The sequence below is a fragment of the Rutidosis leptorrhynchoides genome, chromosome 1 (assembly GCF_046630445.1).
Source record: "Rutidosis leptorrhynchoides isolate AG116_Rl617_1_P2 chromosome 1, CSIRO_AGI_Rlap_v1, whole genome shotgun sequence".
Lineage (NCBI taxonomy): Eukaryota > Viridiplantae > Streptophyta > Magnoliopsida > Asterales > Asteraceae > Rutidosis > Rutidosis leptorrhynchoides.
This window is the reverse complement of record NC_092333.1, coordinates 39200471-39223015: the sequence shown is the minus strand read 5'-3', so window position 1 is coordinate 39223015 and position 22545 is coordinate 39200471. Positions and strand designations below refer to the sequence as shown.

The window sequence follows — 22545 nt, the reverse complement described above, 5'->3', positions numbered from 1 at the left end:
GTATAAGCAAACAGCAGAAGACTTCTAGAAACCTGAGAATAAACATGATTAAAAGTGTCAACATAAAGGTTGGTGAGTTCATAGTTTTAATATTGCGCATACTTTGTATATAAAGGTGGATCACAAGATTTCAATTGTTTCATCCATTTATCAAAATATTCTACGAAATTGAGCACCTTGGTAACTAAACTTAACGTATATATAATAAGTACCCCCTGTTTTAGCATACATGCAACCAACATGTACAATACATGCAATCCAATGTGTATTAATTAAATAGCATACGTCCGCTTTATAGTTCAGGCTAGGGTCTCTATACTTGGAACGGACGGGGATGTCAAGGCCTATGGATCCATATACCACTATTCACGCCCACCAGTTCTTATAACCGGCAGTTACTAGTTACCAAAGCTAATGGATTTTCGGTTCAACCCGATGTAGAATTTAGTATGTACTTGTATCCATTGCGTTTAAAATAAAGTGCATGTATTCTCAGCCCAAAATTATAGATTGCAAAAGCAATTAAAAAGGGAGCAAATGAAACTCACATATCAATATTGTGGTTCAATATTGTAGGAACAGTATGCAGATGCAACGGAAATGACAAATGAAATGTTAGCCTTTGATTCACCCATGGTACCCACGAACATTACCCATAACCTCCATAGCTATAACCCATAATTTCCTTAGCTCTATCCCGCTCGAAAAACCCGTTTTGAAATAACTCGTTCATGACCTCGTCGTAGTATTTTATGTATAATAATACTAATAATAACACTACTACTAATAATAATAATACGATTAATAATAATAATATTAATCATAATAATAATAATAATAATAATAATAATAATAATAATAATAATAATAATAATAATAATAATAATAATAATAATAATAATAATAATAATAATAATAAATATAATTATAGAGAGAGAGTGAGAGATAGATAGTTAGGTAAATGAATTAGAAAACATAAACGATCGATATATATAGAATAGATATAATAATATAAATATAATATAATAATTAAAGAGAATCAAACGTGTTAAATTAAAACATTCATTTGTTATTTTATGCCGACAGTTTTTCATAGACTAGTATTTCGTACTCTGTTGCTAATAATTGACGGGTAAAAGTATAAATAAAACGAATTCCACTTTTATAATTGAATACATATATTTATTTTGGTCTTAAGCTTTATAAAACAAGTTGTAAAAAGGTCCATTTATTTATAAAAATTACTATATACGTTCGATGTAGAGTGTACGTATTAGTCTGCTGATCATTCCGTGCTACCGTAAAATTCAATTGAATGAATTTTAATATTTTAAAAAGTCATATTTATTAAATACTTCAGGGGTATTCTATGTAACTTATAATTAATAATTTCTATTATGTCGCTTTCACGTGAATAGTAAATTAATTAATTTTGTTTCATTTACTATTCATATGAATTGTAAATGAATTAATTTCGATTCAACTATTTAAGTTACATTGTTGTATGTTGTGCTTTACAGCTTGTACATCTTTGATTTTATTGCGTTTTTCTTATAAATTAAGAAAAATTACATCATAAAAATAAAACGATTAAATACGTAAAATTTTTAATTTAAAAATTTCATCATTCAATAGTAAATTTTTATCATTTCGTATATAAATATTATTCGCATGTTTCCGTATATATAATTATCACAAGTTATGACGTTCGTGAATCGTTAGACAAACAAGGTGGTCAACCGTTATGTAAAACTCATTTACAAAAGTTTTAAAACTTGTCAAAATTCATTGCTTATCATGACAAAAATATTAAATCATATATAGAATTGGTTTAAATATGTCGAAATTTTTCGGGTCATCACATTTACTTTCAACCTGAAATTTTTTTCAAAACACTTTAATAGCTTCATGATGTTACAAGCATTACGTCTACTCCATTCTTCAAAGAATACAGTGTCATCCGCATATTGTAGGTGAGAAACTATAACCTTATCAACCCCGACTTCCACTCCTTTTATAAGGCCCACTTCAAGTGCCTTTTTGGTCAATAAGTTCAAACCCCAGGCCAAAATGATGAATAGATATGGGGATAACGGATCACCTTATCGGACGCCTTTCTCAAGAGATAATTCTTTTGTTGGTGAGCCGTTTACTAATACCGAGATAGTGGCGGACTTAAATTCACTTATTCCCGAAACCCATACATCTCATTACTTCAAAAAGATTGAGCCAATTAACAATATCAAACGCCTTAGCAAAGTCAGCCTTGAAAATTAGACATTTTTGTTTCCGGTTTTTTTGATCAATCATTGTTTCGTTTGCTACCAATATGCTATCAATGATTTGCCGACCTTTAATAAAAGCACTTTGCTCGTATCCAATAATTTTAGGAATGACCTTACGAATTCGATTAGCCAATATCTTAGCTACTATCTTATAATAGCTACCAATTAGACTAATAGGGCGATAATTGTTTAACCCCATTGGATCATTTTTCTTTGGGATAAGAGTCACGAAAGAAGCATTGCATCCCCTTGAGATTGCGTTATTCTCCCATAACCAATCATTTCCCCTCTTAAGATCGTCTTTAATGAGCCACCAAAATAATTTGAAAAAGTTTAGGTTGACACCGTCCAGGCCCGTAGCTTTAGAATCTTCGCAATTCTTTATTGCATCCCATATTTCACCTTCTGAGATGAGGGATTCAATAAAATTTTCCTCTGTTGTGTTGATTTTTTTAAAATTGAGATTGTGCAGACCACTAAGTTCCGTTGCATGAGTCTGTTGCATTTTGAATATTTTTTTAAAGTGACACCAAATCTCATTCTTTATTTCATCCGAGTTTTCTTCCCATATTCCGTTAATGTATAGACCTCAAATGTTCGAATTGTTGTTCCTCCTTTTGATTAACGAATGAAAAAGTTTGAAATTTTTGTCATCATCTATTGCCCATTTAACTCTGGATTTTTGTTTCAACATTTGTGCCTTCTCCTTTTCTTTTTTGAGCCAAACGCCTCTGGCTTGAATCCACTCATCTTTATCAATTTCTGTCAATTGTTCAGCCTCTACTTTACTTTCCAATTCGCAAGCTTTCTTCTTTGCATCCTGTAACTCGACATCGAGCCTACCATATTGGGTCTTACTCCAAACACTTAAGGTTTCTTTTACGTTTTTCATATTGTTTCTAAAAACACAGTCTTGTCTTGAACCCGTTACCTGCTTTTTCCACGCATCAATGATTACACGTTCCACCTCCACATTTTCTAATCATGTGTCGAATATTTTGAGGGTTTCGGTCCAAAATCAACATTATTATTACCTAACTTAATCAGGAAATGATCTGGATCTAGAGCTATAAGCCACAAGTCTCATCACGTTTGGACAAAATTCTCTGAGACTAGAAAACGATCGAGTTTACTTAACTTCATTTCGTTGTCACTTATTCCTGTAAACTCCTTCTCGATTAATGGTATTTCAACTAGTTGCATTCGTTCAATGAACTTGTTGAAAAGTGCTACTCTTGATTCCACAAATACACAATTTAGACGCTCGAATTGATCTCTAACTTCACTGAAATCCCCGCAAATTACTGATATGCCCAAAACAGACAGTTTATTTATGCGGTGTCATTAAGTCGCAAAATGTCAATTCAAGATATCAACATAAGAAGTTGATTGTTTAATTTATATATGCTGGGCCTAAATCTATTATTCCTTCCTATGGGTTAGCAAGGAAAAATATGACCTAGGGTCGTTCCTTGAGTGGTCGAATTTGAAACGGAGTTTATTCAGATAATTTAGGAATTAAGATTGGGTTTGTACACAATTTAGTATCCAAGACTAGTGTCCAGGTACACCTTGTGTGGAGAGGCAGGATCCTTTTGATCCCAATAAATTGGCGACTGTTCAAAAAATCCAACAATCAAGTCCAACCGATTTATTCTAGACACCACTTTATCCGGAATATCAAATTATGTAAAGGCAATAGTTGGGTTGAATAGTTTATATAATTGTAATTAAGAAATTAATGCAATGTAATTAAAATAAGCTAGCTAGCATACAACAGCTAAGGATAGAGAAGACGCGGTTCACCATGATTTAAGATAACGTAGTGTCTGGATGATTATGAGACACTCCTTGGACAGATATACCTTGGTGTGAACACTAGATTCCGTACTAAGCGGTTTCCCGATTAGCATGTCACGAGGAACTAGGCTTTGAAGATTCTGATCGGATGGACTGTGCTCAACTCCTGATGCTTTATCCGGTTTAAGGATATAAACGGCCCACTTTGGGTGCAATGCATACCTTGGGTGCACGAATAAAGTAGCATAGCCATATATAGATAATATCAAACCTTTCTCAACACCTTAGTGTATCTCCCAAGTGAGTGGCTATGATTGTGTTTCGAATTCATTTCTGTCAATGATTTGGTAAAATCTAAGGGTTTGTAGACAAATTAGAACATCTGATAGTTCTCAGTCATCCTTTAAGATTTCTAAGCTTAGTTTGTATTGTAGTGCGTTAAACTCCCATTTATGACTTAAACCAGCCCTTACATAAATCTACCCAATAAATCTCTTAGTTATCCACCATGTACTAGACTTATAGTGGTTCAATAGCTTCTAACCTTGACCATGCTCAAGTGGTCCTATAGTACATCAACACTGTACTCTACTGTAGCAACAATATTTCCTCGAGTCTTATACTCTTGACCAATGTCTTGATCTGGTCCTATGGTAATTCCCCATGTACTTTATAGTATTTCCAATGGGTTCATACCTTGACCAATGTATAAACACAGATAATTAATTACCTTATAATTGTGGACTTTATAAAAAGTTTTAATCACGTTTATTGGTGGAAAGATGATAATAACGAGGTTTAATATCATAGACAGAAAGCGAGTACGAAACGATAATCATCTCTAACTAACATTATTAAATCATGGCAAACAATTAAGTAATTACTCACACATCATGGCAACAAGCATTTCTAATATTAATAAATCACAAACATCAAACAAGAATATTATAATAAATTAATAAAAGAAAGGATAGATGTTACCGAATAATGTCGACAGAATAACACTTGTATTTCTTCATAATATCCATAGCGTTACAATGCTTGAAAGCTTCTACTACTAACTACATACTAATCTCCTATTGATCACTAGGGAGCGACAATAGAGAGATAATTATTTTTCTAATCTCTGTACTTTTCTCTCTAGAATCTAGAGAGAGAAAGTAGAGAGAGAACTAATCTCCTATAGATCACTAGAGAGCGACTATAGAGAGATATTTGAGAGAGAAGTGAAGAATTGGTGTGTTTTGAAATGGTGGGATGAAACACCTATTTATAGGAAAGCTTGATGGCAAAGTTGTAAATAAATGGGCTTGGTGACCAAGCAAAGCATCTTGAGAACTTGGTGGCCAAGATAACCTTGGAGAGCAAGTATAACTTGGAGAGCAAGCACATTCAAGATTATTCCAAGCATTTAATCAACATGGACTTGAATTTTTGCCTGCAAATGACTGGCAGGCAGTTTGGCAAGCCATTTGCAGGGGCCATTTGCCAGCCTTGCCCGTTTGGGTTGGAATCCCACACTTAGTGATTAGCTTAGGATAGGGTAGAGTTTAAGGATATAACGAAGCAAAATAAATAAATGAATAGAAAGAAACGAGTTACTCCCCTTGGGTGGGGTTGTGAGCTGAGGATCTGAAGGTAGACTGAGTCAGAACCATCTTCCACTGGATTTGAATCGGTCTTCTTGAAGTGTACTCGAGCTCATTATGGCGTTCTCATCCTCCATACAACATTCACCAATACTTGAAATGAAATAATCAATGAGTTTCCTTGTCGTTTCATCATTATTCAATTAGTCTCCACCACAGGCATCAATAAATGTCTATTACTTGTAAAGATGGAAAAGATTAAACCTAGACAGGTGATTAAGCTTTAGGCCATAGACTCACTGATTTACATTTTGATGAAAAAGTTTTTTGAAAACTTGAGGTTTTTGAAAATTTAAAAAGCTTAATCCCACACTCAAAGTGTTGACTGCCTTTAATTTTAAGACTTTGAAAATGATGTAAATATTGCAATTAAAATCATGACAAGTAAGAAACTTTGAAAATCTCATTTTAAATTTCACTTTCTCACTTATTTAATTAAGCTAATTATCCTAATCTAACTACTACTAAACCTATAGAAAAATAAACACACACGGGTTGCCTCCCGAGAAGCGCTTGTTTTTGTTCGAGTCACGAGCCTGACTCTAACCTTATTTCTCAGGAAATCTAGGCGGCTCCCTTGCATCCATCAGTAGACACAAGAGGTAATATTGGAACATACCGTTGAGATTGAAGCATACATAGAATAAGGTACGTCCAATGAAAGGAGAAGGTGGTTTGAAGTGAATGCTTTGTTTAACTTGAGATATAACAAAGCTATCAACTTCTTTTACCTCCTTGATTTGTGCGGGTTGGTCAAATAGGTCCTCATCACTCCATGGTGTGTATGTCATTATGTATTTGAGTGATGGTTTATAGGGTAGCCCTGACGCAAAACCCGTCTTTCTTCTTTGTGACTTCAAGTTGGTCGTAACGTTGTACTCTAAGGATAGAGGTGGGACGATGTCCATTGATGTCTCCAATACGGTAACAACATTAGCAACTACTTCGATGCTAGACTCCTCCATCTCTTTCTTCTCATCCGGGCTTTCCATTTCTATTTCTTCATCCACCTCCTCGTCACTCTGGTTGGGAGTTTCGAGTATAATTAGTTCAGAGAGTTCTTCTAGAACGAAATCCTCTCCAGTCATTAAAAAATCAAAATAAGGTGGGAGTGAAGATTGGGTATGTGTGGAGTGGTTATTCTTCTTGTCTTCTACTTCTGTCTTCTTCTCTGAATAAAAGGTGACTTTCCTAGTGGAGATGATATTTATTTCTCCGTTCTCATCAGAAGGACATACAGACTCGTTGATCGTGAAAGTGACCTCTTCTCCACGGGCTCTCAAGGTGATAGTCCGTGAATAAATGTCAACAATAGCTTTGGCTGTATTCATGAAAGGCCTTCCTAAGATGATAGGGGTTTTCATGTCTTCTTTATAGTCCATAACCACAAAGTCAGTCGGAAAGAGGAATTTGTCGACCTTAACCATGACGTTCTCAGCTATTCCCATAGGATATCTAGTGGATTGGTCAACTAGCTGGATGCTCATTTTGGTAGGGTTAATATTTCCAATTTCGAGTCTCTGGAACAGTGAGTAGGGCATGAGATTGATGCTGGCACCAAGGTCAGAGAGAGAATATATAGTACCAGATTGGTAGATAGAACAAGGAAGGGTAAATCTTCCGGTATCCCCTAGTTTTTTAGGAAGAGTATTTAAGAGAATGGCTGAACAATCCGCGTTCAGCGGGACATTGGGTACTTTGGGTACCTTATCCTTGATTGATAGGAGTTTCCTAAAATACTTCTTACTCTGAGGATTTTTAGACACAGTGTCTAAAAATTTACCATCAAGCTTGAAAGATTTCATCTTGTTATGTCTGTGCTTGAGACGGCCCGAGAATGAAAAGGGTGTTTTCCCATCGGGTTTAGGTGATGACTCAATGACTACTACCGAACGGGTATTAGTTAGTTTTTTCTCCTTAGAAGAAACTAAAGGTTGGCTATGTGCCACCTTTGAATCATTTTTAGGACAACCTAGAGAATCAAGATGTTGATTTAGCTGGCTTATTTGATTTTCAAGATTACTCAGGTGATTAGTCATGACTAAGTCAGCTGCGTCTTGTCTTGCTGTGATCATGTTGATGATTTGCAGTAGGACATCGTCTGGATTTATCTTTGGTGGGGTAGTGGGTTTAGTGGGTAGGTTATGTGGATGAGCTAGGATCTTATCGGAGTAGACAACAAAGTCCTCACATTCAGCCTCGTATACCTTGGTTGTATGTGGGTAAGTACAATTCTGGCATAATTGCACTTGAGACACATGTTGCGGGAGTTTCTTTAGCTCTCCGACTTCTTTGGTGAGTTTTTCTATTTGGTCCGAGAGAAATTTGATGGTTTTATTTTTGATAGGATCGGAGGCGAAAGTGGTGTTGCTGATGAAATGTGCTCTTCCGTGTTCCAATCATGATGGTGCATAGTCATCTCCTCGATCAATTTCCAGGCCTTGTCAGCAGTGAATTTCATGAAGTTACCTTGAGAAACAGCATCAATAGTAGACTTGTTGTTCTGATTCAGACCTTTGTAGAAGGTCAAAATTTGATCAGAGCTCTCAAGACGGTGGTTCGGGCATCTTCGAAGAAAATGTTTGAATCTTTCCTATGCAGTGTAGAGTGATTCATCGAAAGCTTGTTGAATGTTTACGATATCATTCCTAAGTCTGATTTGTTTTGATAGGGGAAAGTACTTGATTAAAAAAGTTGTTGCGATATCCACCTATGAGGTGATAGAGTTGAGTTCTAACCCCTCGAACCAGGTTTTTGCATGAAGAGTTAAGGAATAGGGGAACAGATGCAGAGGAACTACATCTTGTTCAACCCCTTTTTGCTTATATGAGTTAGATAAGGAGAGGAATCTATCTAAGTGAAAGTTGGGATCGTCATTTGGTAAGCCGTGGAACTGGCAATGACTGTGAATGAGTTGTATGATGCTATGCTTAAGCACAAAAGACGCTCCGTTAACCTCTGGATAGAGTATCGGTCCTCCTCGTCCTTCTAACGAGGGTTTGGTGATGTCAGCGAGAGTGATGCGTGCGACCATCGTCAAACTATCAGCAGGTAAGTGTGGATCTCGTCGGATGGGTACAATGTATGATATCAGATAGAAGAAAGGATGTGTCGGAAGAATTCTTAGCGGTCTAAGTAGGTTAAACCATCCTAAAGGTTCACTAATAAGGAATTCCATTTTAAATTTTCTAATTAATCTAAATTAAGCTAATATTCACTTAAATCCCCGTAAATTACTGATAAGCCCGAATCAGACGGTTTATTTATGCGGTGTCGTTAAGTCGCAAAACGTCAATTCAGGATATCAACAGAAGAAGTTGATTGTTTAATTTATATATGCTGGACCTAAATCTATTATTCCTTCCTATGGGTTAGCAAGGGCAAATATGACCTAGGGTCGTTCCTTGAGCGGTCGAATTTGAAACGGAACTTATTCAGATAATTTAGTAATTAAGATTGGGTTTGTACATAATTTAGTATCCAAGACTACGGGCCAGGTACACCTTGTGTGGAGAGGCAGGATCCTTTTGGTCCCAATAAATTGGCGACTGTTCGGAAAATCCAACAACCAACTCCAACCGGTTTATTCTAGACACCACTTTATCCGGAATATCAAATTATGTAAAGGCAATAGTTGGGTTGAATAGTTTATATAATTGTAATTAAGATATTAATGCAATATAATTAAAATAAGCTAGCTAGTATGCAACAGCTAGGGATAGAGAAGACGCGGTTCACCATGATTTAAGAGAACGTAGTGTCTGGATGATTATGAGACACTCCTTGGACAGATATACCTTGGTGTGAACACTAGATTCCCTACTAAGCGGTTTCCCGATTAGCATGTCACGAGGAACTAGGCTTTGAAGATTCTGATCGGATGGACTGTGCTCAACTCCCAACGCTTTATCTGGTTTAAGGATATAAACGGCCCACATTGGGTGCAATGCATACCTTGGGTGCACGAATAAAGTAGCATAGCAATATATAGATAATATCAAACCTTTCTCAACACCTTAGTGTATCTCCCAAGTGAGTGGCTATGATTGTGTTTCGAATTCATTTCTGTCAATGATTTGGTAAAATCTAAGGGTTTGTAGACAAATTAGAACATCTGATAGTTCTCAGCCATCCTTTAAGATTTATAAGCTTAGTTTGTATTGTAGTGCGTTAAACTCCCATTTATGACTTAAACCAGCCCTTACATAAATCTACTCAATAAATCTCTTAGTTATCCACCATGTACTAGACTTATAGTGGTTCCATAGCTTCTAACCTTGACCATGATCAAGTGGTCCTATAGTACATCAACAATGTACTCTACTGTAGCAACAATATTTCCTCGAGTCTTATACTCTTGACCAATGTCTTGATCTGGTCCTATGGTAATTCCCCATGTACTTTATAGTATTTCCAATGGGTTCATACCTTGACCAATGTATAAACACAGATAATTAATTATCTTATAATTGTCGACTTTATAAAAGGTTTTAATCACGTTTATTGGTGGAAGGACGATAATATCGAGGTTTAATATCATAGACAGAAAGCGAGTATGAAACGATAATCATCTCTAACTAACATTATTAAATCATGGCTAACAATTAAGTAATTACTCACATATCATGGCAACAAGCATTTCTAATATTAATAAATCACAACATCAAACAAGAATATTATAATAAATTAATAAAAGAAAGGATAGATGTTACCGAATAATGTCGACAGAATAACACTTGTATTTCTTCATAATATCCATAGCGTTACAATGCTTGAAAGCTTCTACTACTAACTACATACTAATCTCCTATTGATCACTAGAGACCGACAATAGAGAGATAATTATTTTTCTAATCTCTATACTTTTCTCTCTCTAGAATCTAGAGAGAGAAAGTAGAGAGATAACTAATCTCCTATAGATCACTAGAGAGATATTTGAGAGAGAAGTGAAGAATTGGTGTGTGTTGAAATGGTGGGATGAGCCACCTATTTATAGGAAAACTTGATGGCAAAGTTGTAAATAAATGGGCTTGGTGACCAAGCAAAGCATCTTGAGAACTTGGTGGCCAAGATGACCTTGGAGACCAAGTATAACTTGGAGAGCAAGCACATTCTAGATTATTCCAAGCATTTAGTCAACATGGACTTGAATTTTTGCCTGCAAACGACTGGCAGGCCGTTTGGCAAGCCGTTTACAGGGGCCATTTTCCAGCCTTGCCCGTTTGGGTTGGAATCCCACACTTAGTGATTAGCTTAGGATAGGCTAGAGTTTAAAGATATAACGAAGCAAAATAAATAAATGAATAGAAAGAAACGAGTTACTCCCCTTGGGTGCGGTTGTGAGCTGAGGATCTGAAGGTAGACTGAGTCAGAACCATCTTCTGCTGGATTCAAATCGGTCTTCTTGAAGTGTACTCGAGCTCATTATGGCGTTCTCATCCTCCATACAACATTCACCAATACTTGAAATGAAATAATCAATGAGTTTCCTTGTCGTTTCATCATTATTCAATTAGTCTCCACCACAGGCATCAATAACTGTCTATTACTTGTAAAGATGGAAAAGATTAAACCTAGACAGGTGATTAAGCTTTAGGCCATAGACTCACTGATTTACGTTTTGATGAAACGACAGCCTTACCCGTTTGCCAGCCTTACCCGTTTGCTTGACCCGTGTGGCAGGCCATTTGCCATAGTGGCAGACCATTTGGCAAGCTGTTTGGCAAGCCGTTTGGCCTGCCCAGGTTTGCTGAATTCACTGGATCGTAACTTGATTTCTGGTTTTTCACCGTTTTCGCTCTAGAATCTTCGTTTTAGCTCCGTTTTTGACGATTCTTGCACCCCATGCGTTCGTAATTAAATATCCTACAACATGAGATTAAGTAAAAAACTTTTCCAAAAATTATAAAATAAGTTATTTAAACGCGAGTTAATCGTCTTAGCCGGTTTTGCTCGTTTTTTCTCGTTTTCCATCTGTTTTTAGTGATTCTTGAAACATAGCCTTCGTAATGATATAATCTACCAAATGAAGCAAATAAATGCTTATTTAGATGATAAAGTCAATTACTTTATCATACATGGGCCTAATATCGGGGGTAAAAACGTCACTTTTTAGTCGATATCAATTACCCACTCTGCATCATTATGCATCATTAAATTTTATAAACACTCCCAAATTCTTTTTTTCCACTATCAACGTGAGGGCCGTAGACATTTACAACTATAGCGTCTTTATCTCTTCCTTTCCATTTTCCTTTAACCGTAAGGAAAAATTTGCGTTCAACAGCTTCACTGACATCGAACATAGTGGTATCCCAAATTAATAATAAACCTCCTGACTTACCCACTTTGGGCTTTTGAACAAAACCAAAATCAGATGCTCCCCAAACAAACTCCATCCAACTGTCTGAGACTTCATTACACAAGACAAAACACAACAACGACTCATATAATACCCTTGTTTGAAATGAGAAGCATCTGGTTTGAAAATTGGGACGTGGAGGTTCCTTTTTACCCTTAACTTTCTTATATAATACAAAAAATAAAAAAAAAATAAAAAAAATAATACGTAAGGGATAAGACTGTGAAGTAAAAAAAAAATACAATGTATTGATGACATTTCTTAATTTTTCTTTGCAACCCGACAACAACAGTTATTTACGAAGATGTTTTGTGATTATCAATGACAGCACGTTGGATTGGCATTCAACTGCCAATGTTCGATAAATGGAGTGAATATGGATTTCTTGGCACAATGGATGGCAAACTTCGACCACCGGTAAGGTTCGCTTGTGTCCTATAGTATTTTCTACCGTTTGGATGACTTTGAGGTTTCGAAACGCTATTTTCTTTGCGACTGCCGCATTGAAGAAACAAAAGATTTGATTCTATTCGTTTGTACTCGTATAGTTGATTATTGGTAGATGAAAAGAAAATATAAGTTGGAACGATTGGCTATTAAAGCCATTGTGAATGTTTGGTTTCTCTCCTCTCTATCTTCTTACAAGGGAGGTGGTTGTTTAGAGCACGATGTGTCCCTTGTCGTTATCACCGTCCACCAATGACGCACCCTTGAAATGGTTACTGCCCCGGCTTCCATTCCACCATCCCCACGACGAAGTCCATCTGAACCGTCCAATCAAGAATAAGAAGATTTATAGTTTTTCGGCTTTTTCGAGCTTTAATAAGTCTTGAATTATATTGTTTACCCGTTTAGGTTTTATTCATTTATTGTTCCATTTCATCTATGCGGTTTTCGGGTTTAATTTTTTTTTCTTTTTAAATTATTCTATTTTTTCTTATTGGTCTACGTCATATTCTACGTGGCAATTGACACCGAACGACATCCCCACTTTAATCAATTTTCAAGGTCATTTTTTAACCTTGAGATTATCCCCGAGAAATGGATACGGACACTTCGTGCTCTTATAAAATTTAGAGTTTGTATATTTTGTTTATATATAATCAATTTAATAAGTTGTTTTTTTTTTTTTTTTTTTTAAAAAAAAAAAGAGGAAAAGAAAAGTCACACACTGGTGGACATGCATGAGTGGGTCGAATAAATTACAGATAAGCTAATTAAATGCTTGAATTGAAGATAGGTCTTGTGAAAGCGAAAAGATTTGATAGAATCGCGTTTTACTAATTTCTAATTTGAGAATAATATAAAATTATTATTATATTACTACCTCCGTCTCATTCCGGCAGTATTCCATTTTGGGTTGTCCCATTCTGATAGTCCACTTCCATAAATAGAAAGGAAAGAAGATATTTCATTGGTGGATCTGCAGAGAGAAGATATTTCATTGGTGGAGAAATGAAGTTAGTGGAATTTCCTAAAACTGCGTGTTTTTTGTCTGTGGACTATTGGAATGAGACGGATGGAGTATATTATATAGGCATTCACTGAAAAAGTAAAAGTTAGGTAGTGACGTGGAAATATATATGTATTACGAATATGATAAAAACTTGATAGTATTCTCAATCAGCAACAACTTCGGTAATGAGATATATTTTTAGAAAATAATTAATCAATCAATATTCATTAGAAAAAGAAATTCGTTTAGTATTTTAGTATCATGTGTATCTATAATCCATAATGTATGCTACCATATTCTGATATTCATATTAGGGGTGTTCATCGGTTCGGTTTTTGGTTTATTTGGTTCGGTTTTTTCGGTTTTGAAATTCTAAAAGTTAAAACCAAAAACCAAACCGAAACCAAATTCAAATATCAAAACCAAAACCAAAATCGAACCGCAAACCAAATTTGAATTCGGTTCGGTTTCGGTTAAAACCAAATTAACTTCCACATCGATTTTTTTTTCTCACGATATAAATAAACATTATATTATTAACTTTGTAAGTATCATACTAAAATAATATATATAATCGAATATATATACAAATTTTAGAAAATAAAATAAGCTTATTTAATATCATAATACAATACATTTATATCAAAAATTATACAAAACCAATACCAATAACAAAACTAAAACTTTCTCTGCTTTAGTCATAGTGTATACTTTCTAATAATAAATTGTTGTAAAGCAATGCATATAAATTTGATTGATTCAACGTGCACACACACACACATAAATTGAACTGAATAGCAAATTGACTTGAAATGATTACAGTTTCAAAAATGTGGAGTCAAAAGAAAAATTATGAAATTAAAGATTAAAATAGGATTTCAATCCAAGTAAATCGAATTTGACTTGAAGAGTTAAAATATCTATTCAAAATCGTTTCTCGTACATGTATACAATAATATAAATAACTTAAAATATTTATATAATATTGTATAAATTGAATTCGGTTTTATATTCGGTTTTCGGTTAACCAAATTAAAAAATTTCAAAACCGAAAAACCGAATTAAAATTCGGTTTCGGTTTTTCTCGATCCGAAAACCATTTTTCAAATTCGGTTTGGTTTTTTTGGATTTAGTTTCGATTCGATATTCAGTTTAAATGGTTTCAAACCAAATAGTGCACACCCCTAATTCATATGATATGACTTTTGTTGATATTAACCTAATAAATGCCATAGTTTTTGTCCGGTGGGAGGCACTTAACTTTGTAGTCTACTTTTTAGGGGGTGTTTGGCTTTGCGATTTGAAGATGATTTTTTAATTATCACGTTTGCAAATCATGAAAAATCCATTTTTAATGTTTGGTAAGGAAATGTCAAAAATCGATTTTTTGCGGTGTGTTAGCTTCAAATCGCGGATTTCAAGAAGTGAGGTGATGGTTACTGCAGAGAAAACGCAGGTTTTAATAAAATTCTCTTACACTTTAAATTACCGTTGTACCCTTAAATACTCTCTTCTATACAGTAATATGCCCAAGTTTTATCCAACTTTATTCTATCTTTATTCAAGGTACTGTTACTAGTCTTGTCTCTATAGACTACTATAGGTTTCCTTTTATTTTCAATACAAATACAAATAACTATGTAACCTCCCTTTTCTCTTGGTCTTAAAATTGATAATGTTTAGAATACTATACGTTGTGGTCTTTTGATACTACACAAGTGTTTTTCAGATGAAGTTTTTCTCCATTCACTATCCCCGTATGTAATATGTTGCTAAAACATTAATTTCACTAAGACTTGATTCATATTGAAATTTTATGTTCGTAGTGCATAGCACATGTGAAATGAGAATTTTATGTCCTTTTTGGTAATTTTACATGTTAAATTATCAAATAAATTGATTTTCCCATACACTCAAAAAATAGATTATGTGATTATTACGATATCAAATAGCATAATTAAATCCAAACACTATTAATTAAAATCACGTTTTGCTACATCAGATTATTTGATTATGATTATCCAAAACGCATAATCAATTTTCAAAACGCAAATCCAAACACCCCCTTAGTCATTTTTAGGCACTTAACATATCTTAATTTCTTAATTAATATCTCCAATTTCATTTAAAATCTCAAATACATGCGAGTCGTGTATATTTGTAGTCATTTATTGATGTTAATCGTTTCATATTTATTGTTCATTTTACTTATGTGTATTAAAACAACCACTTAATTATAAAGGAAATTATTAATATTATTAGACTCATTATTTTATTTTCGTTTATTACTTTCATTCTTCACTCATTTATTTCATAAAAATAAATATATAGTCAAATGAAAGGTTAAGGTTGACATTATTCATCATATTTCAAATGTTGCGAAATAATAAACAATTTTAAAAGACAAAAGGTTAAGACGAATAGAGTAGTAGTAAATCTCATATTGATTTTAAATTCATAAGTGGTAAAATTGCTAGTCATAAGTGTTGAATTCCAAAAAGAAAGGGGAAAAGTAAGAGGAATTGTAGGCAATGACGTGGCAACAGTTTTATTGATTGTTGGAAGCTTCCCTTATTTGTGCGGTTGTGTTATTACCTTATATATCATTTACCATGTGAATTGAATCGCCAATATGGTCCGAGTTCCATACAAGGAATCTCTTCGTTTAATTTAATTTAATGAATACTTAGAAATTGAATATATAAAAGAGTAGTTATTAGTAGTAGTAGTTTTCAAGCAATTATCAATTTATAATTTTAAATTATTCGACTAAGGAAGGTATTATGTGGACCGGGACTTTTATAGATAAATCTGTTTGTTCGTATATAGAATAATAATTATTCTAAGCATCTAAGCTAATCTAAGTATCAAGTAAAGTCATGGTCTTGTTACTAATCTATTATATAATAATTTAATTTATTATTTCTGACTCCGTATTATATATGGGTATTTGTTTATTTATGTTGCGATTGGGATGGCCGAATCCATAATTTCTCTCTGTTCATAGTGTATTTAATTAACATGGGAAACGATATAACATTATAAAACATGTTTAGTTGTGTACATATAAAAATGGTTGTGTACATGTCATCACCCATTTATATTTGTATATCTCAAATGTGAATGAGTGTTATATATATATATATATATATATATATATATATATATATATATATATATATATATATATATATATATATATATATATATATATATATATATATATACATACATTAAAAGAGGGTCTCGATTAGCTAATAAATGTTTTTAAAACCCTCTTAATTACCGTTAGATTAGAAAATTACATCATAATACTCCTTAATCCAACGGCCATTAAACATCTACAAAACATATTATCTAATAAATCATGATTTGTGAGTTAACTGTCTATTATACCCTTCAGAAAAAGGGGTAATGAAACAAAATTAGGGGTCCGCATCCAAGAATAGGGGTTCCGTACATTTGAAAGACATCGACCTTCATCTCTCAGAATTTAGGGTTCTTCAGGCACACCTTCAACAATAGTTCGAATTCTTCCAACCCAACAGGTTTGCTTTCTTGTCCCTTCCGATTTTGTTCTATCTCAAATTAAGGGTTTGTTTAATTTACATCGTTATGAATCGAATTGTTGCAATTTACAGATTCAAAGATGCGGACAAAGTAATGCGTCATTATAAATAGGTTGGGTCTGGTCTAATATCAAAAGCTAGAAAACGTCAGGGACAATTTAATCGCACGAACGAGGCAAAGAAGCATATCATTCTGAATATGTTAATGCAATCTAATTTACAATAATCCTGAATATGTCATATCATTCTTCAGCTGTCACAAATTGTTCTGCTGCAGGGTAATTTATGTTTACTTCGATTGCATGCTAACCAAGCCTAATTATACAGATAAAGACTGGGAAGATATAAAGTTTGGAGTGGACAACCAGGTTGATTTTTATGCTGTCTCATTTGTGAAGGATGCTGAAGTGGTTCATGAGCTAGAAGATTATCTCATAAGTGAAAATGGGTTGAGATTCCTACCTCTTGTTTCATAATTGATGTCCGCGTCTCTTATTAAACCTTTTAAATATAGCTGTTGGTAGTCCCTATGATCTAGCTGCTTCCTGCTATAATCAATTTAAAAAGAGCTGTTTGTCTCAGTTCAGTGAATGCTGTGATACCACTTACTACTATACCTTTTTATCTTCTTATTATATGAAAATTTTAACTTCATTAAGATCATGTCTAAACTCTTTTGTATCCTTTTTAGGCAATGGTAGCACGTGGTGACCTTGGTGCAGAACTTCTAATTGAAGATGTACCTTTGTTGCAGGTAACATTTATTATAATAACCGACGTTTGACTTGAATGGTGCAGAGTACTCACATTTAATTGTTTTAGCGACCAAGGGTGGTCACACTGTCAATGCAAATTTTTTTTTCTAAATTATTTAAAACTTATCAAATGGGGATTAATGACATAGGTGTCTATTGTGAAAGGACCCGTTCATATACATTATAAACGATTCACAATAGTTGATTACATCGCGAGGTATTTGACCTCTATATGATACATTTTACAAACATTGCATTCGTTTTTAAAAGACAAACTTTCTTTACATCTAAAGTTGACCGCATGCATACCATTTCATTGAAAGGAACCGTCCTAATCCATCCGGATGAAATCCGTATCGATTATAAACGATTCACAATAGTTGATTACATCGCGAGGTATTTGACCTCTATATGATACATTTTACAAACATTGCATTCGTTTTTGAAAAGACAATATTTCATTACATCGAAAGTTGACGGTATGCCTACCATTTCATAATATATATAATTATAATTGACTTAATATTAATCTTGATGAACTCAACGACTCGAATGCAACGTCTTTTAAAATATGTCATGAATGACTCCAAGTAATATCTTTAAAATGAGCAATTGCACAGCGGAAGACTTCTTTCATACCTGAGAATAAACATGCTTTCAAGTGTCAACCAAAAGGTTGGTGAGTTCATTAGGTTATCATAAATAATCATTTCATAATTTTAATAGACCACAAGATTTCATAATTCCATTTCCCATAAACATACGTCCCATACATAGAGACAAAAATATCATTCATATGGATTGAACACCTGGTAACCGACATTCACAATATGTATATAAGAATATCCCCATCATTCCGGGATCCTCCTTCGGACATGATATAAATTTTGAAGTACTAAAGCATCCGGTACTTTGGATGGGGCTTGTTAGGCCCGACAGATCTATCTTTAGAGTTCGCGTCAATTAGGGTGTCTGTTCCCTAAATCTTAGATTACCAGACTTAATAAAAAGGGGCATATTCGGTTTAATAATCCAACCATAGAATGTAGTTTCGATCACTTGTGTCTATTTCGTAAAACATTTATAAAAGCAGCGCATGTATTCTCAGTCCCAAAAATATATATTGCAAAAGCATTTAAAAAGGGAATAATGAAACTCACCTAATGTATTTTGTAGTAAAAATACATATGACTATACTGAACAATGCAGGGTTGGCCTCGGATTCACGAACCTATATCACTTATATATATTAACACATATATTAGTAATCAAATAATTACATCTATTAATTATATAATATTTATGTATTTAGTGTTGTAGTTTATATAAAATCTGTATCACATTTTTGTCTATATATAATACTTTAAATTATATATTATATATATGTTTATTTTGTATATAAAAATATGTTAATATGTTTAATATATAGTTATAGGTAATTTAAATATATTTTATGTATAAAATCTTTATTTGTTCTAATATAATAATAATGAAAATGATAATTTTAATAAAGATGGTAGTTTTAATAATTATTAGAATTTTAATAAAAATGATACTATAAATAAATATGATAATAAAAAAAATATTATTAATATGAATAATAATAATAATGATTACAATTAAAATATTAATAATAATAATACATATATTAATATTAGTGATAATAATATTAATAATACTAAGTAATGTTAATAATATTAGTAATGATAACCATTATAACAATACTCATTAATACATGCAATACAATAATAAGAATAACCATAATAATAATAATAATAATAATAATAATAATAATAATAATAATAATAATAATAATAATAATAATAATAATAATAATAATAATAAATGAGAGTAACTACCTCATAAGATCTTTTCTTAAAAAAAAAAGGCTGCAGCAAGACTCGAACCCTAGACACCTCGTTAACCCTTCAACAGCCTAAACCATCATCTCTAACCCGTTTTTCTGTTTTAAATCACAGTGTTATTTATTTTAACCCAAAATTCGTTTGATCCAATCATCTCAGCCTAGTATTCTTTGGCCCATATAAAAAGAACTAAATTAATAGCCCAATCTTATTGTACTCAATAGCCTGCTATCGTGAAACAAGTGAAACCCACCGATGGATATTGGGGTTTCATGAAGGTGTCGGTGGATTTAATTAGGAGTTTTTAAAAAATATATATATATATTGTGATTATCAGATAATGGGAAAGCAACCCTACAACTGTCATTATTATATATCTCATAACATCGATCATCATCTTTCTATAATTCGCTGTACATCTTCTTTGTGGTTTGAACAAGAAAACAGAAGTAAAAGCAGGTGGGAAAGATTGTTTTCGAGCCGTTGTATTCGTGTATAATATATATGTGGGATGATGAAGGTGCTTATTAAAATAAAAAAAATAATTAACAAAAACTCGATCGTAGGCAGTAGGTTTGGGTGTTTTTCGGCTGCAAAGTAGCAGTTAAAAGATGGTGATGATAGTTTACGTTTAGAGAGAGAGAGGAACAAAAAATGTGGCGGATTATGATGATTGATGGTGACTGTGTTGTGGGCTGTAAAACAGAAACCGATAGCATAAGATAAGTTTGATAATGGGTTATGTTGGGTGTGCTTGTAAGTAAAGATAGAGCTAGATGAAGGTTAAATGGTTATCGAACACGATGATGTTGTGGGTTTGTAGTTGTGATCAATGGTATTCTAGTGGTGATAGCCGGGTGTTCTCGGTTATAACAATCAGGAGCAATCGAAACATATCATAAGAGAAATTATAGCAGTCGAGAGATTCTTTGGTTGAGTTGTTTGATAGTTCAAGCAAGAAAGGTGTCGAGTAATAGGGAGTTGCAGGTGCATGATGGTGTCTTGGTGATCGAATAAGAGGGATTGATTCTAGCTGAAACAGAAGCGAACATAGTGCAGTAGCAGTAGCTGCAGTGGTTGTTGTGGTATGTGGGTGTCGAGTAGATGCATACTAAAAAGGAACGAGCTGAGCAGCAGCTCGATAGTGATGATGTTGGTCGTACGGGTTAGCAAAGAAGGGAAAATATAAGGTTGGTGGTTTAGGTGATAAGTTTGATGGTGGGTTAGATAGTTCGATGGAATTTGAAGCAAGAACAGAATAGGATTAGTTAGTTGGTGTGCAGTTTCATATCCCTATCTATATGTATATACTACCTACATATATACATATAAATTATATTCATTATATATTATATATTGTTGGGTTGATGATTTAGACATCAAACATAAAGGAATCAAGTGGTGTTTTGGAGTGGGTTCATGACAAAAACAAAGAAACAAGGATGTGGGGTTTGGCAATTACAGAAAGTAAGTTGAGACTTTTATGTAATGAATTGTTGGTTTGATTGATCTATATTGTAAGGTGTCCATAGATGTATACATATCAACTTACATATAGATATATTTATATATATATATTAGAATATCATATATTAAGTATCATTATCATATAATTGACAAAGGAAACAGTGATTGAATTGAAAAAGGAATATAAGCACAATAATTCAATCAATTAGCAGCCGAAAGAATTTTAATTATGTGACGAAAGTTTTTCACATACTGTGTATCGAGCACTATTTGAAATCAGGGGCGGATAAAAGTCTTCGAAAAAATTCTAAAATTTTAATTTAAGTATTTTTATTTATTTAGGTCATTATGCTATAAAGTTTGGTCATTAATTATTAAATAAAAAATTACATCAACTGTCCTTCTCAATTCTGGGTAAAATATAAAAAGTGTTCAAATTTATTAATTAGCTTCTAAATATATTTTTAATAAGCCTAAAATTTATAGAACTCATTTTTGGATCACCGTTTATTTTAAAATCATATAAGTTCGAATTTAACTTGCTTAATATGAATCGGAACATCAAACGAGTATTACACTCAGTTAATATTTATTTTTAATATACTTTAGTTATATACAAATATGTTGTAAAATGATAATTATTGTAATATCATATTTTTATTTTATTTTACCTAATTAATTCTAACAACTAAATCATTTAGTATTTCAAAATATACATATATACACAAATCACGTTATATCACGTAAATGTTTATCTATAACGAATAAGTATATCGTCATACGTTTAATATTCTACTAACGTTTACAAGTCATAAAATAGACTTCTTAATATGTTTACATGTCAATCGAACCGTTTAATGTTTTGTTAATATTTCTCAAATTAACAATCATACATATGTATATATTCATATATATCTATTTACACATAACTGTTCGTGAATCGTCAGGCATGGTCAAAGGATAATTGATTACGTGAATATAGTTTTCAAAACTTTCGAGACTCAACATTACATACTTTGCTTATCGTGTCGGAAACATATAAAGATTAAGTTTAAATTTAGTCGAAAATTCTCGGGTCGTCACATTCATAATACATCCAACTATAATTGACTTAATAATAATCTTGATGAACTCAATGACTCGAATGCAACGTCTTTCGAAATATGCCATGAATGACTCCAAGTAATATCCATAAAATGAGCTAATGCACAGCGGAAGATTTATTTAATACCTGAGAATAAATATGCTTTAAAGTGTCAACCAAAAGGTTGGTGAGTTCATTAGTTTATCATAATCCATCAATTCCATAATTTTAATAGACCACAAGATTTAAATTCC

The 22545-nt window shown here is 33.1% G+C and overlaps 1 protein-coding gene across 1 annotated transcript; it reads right to left on the bottom strand.

The window, feature by feature from the left end:
• Positions 1–2874: 2874 nt before the first annotated feature.
• Positions 2875–12039, bottom strand: LOC139860865 (uncharacterized). The gene is made up of 3 exons (XM_071849364.1): positions 11904–12039; positions 3419–3589; positions 2875–3263 (listed from the first exon to the last, which is right to left on the bottom strand). The coding sequence occupies exons 1-3, from the start codon at positions 12037–12039 to the stop codon at positions 2875–2877; spliced, it is 696 nt and encodes a 231-aa protein (XP_071705465.1).
• Positions 12040–22545: the final 10506 nt, after the last annotated feature.

What these genes read in the sequence shown, in the direction of transcription:
- LOC139860865 (XM_071849364.1), bottom strand. Translation starts at nt 12,039, where the DNA reads ATGTTCGATGTCAGTGAAGCTGTTGAACGCAAATTTTTCCTTACGGTT. An exon ending in TGGAAAAAAAGAATTTGGGA is followed by an intron (nt 3,590 to 11,903) that starts GTGTTTATAAAA and finishes TGGGCATATCAG; the next exon opens with TAATTTGCGGGGATTTCAGT. An exon ending in TGACAACGAAATGAAGTTAA is followed by an intron (nt 3,264 to 3,418) that starts GTAAACTCGATC and finishes ACACATGATTAG; the next exon opens with AAAATGTGGAGGTGGAACGT.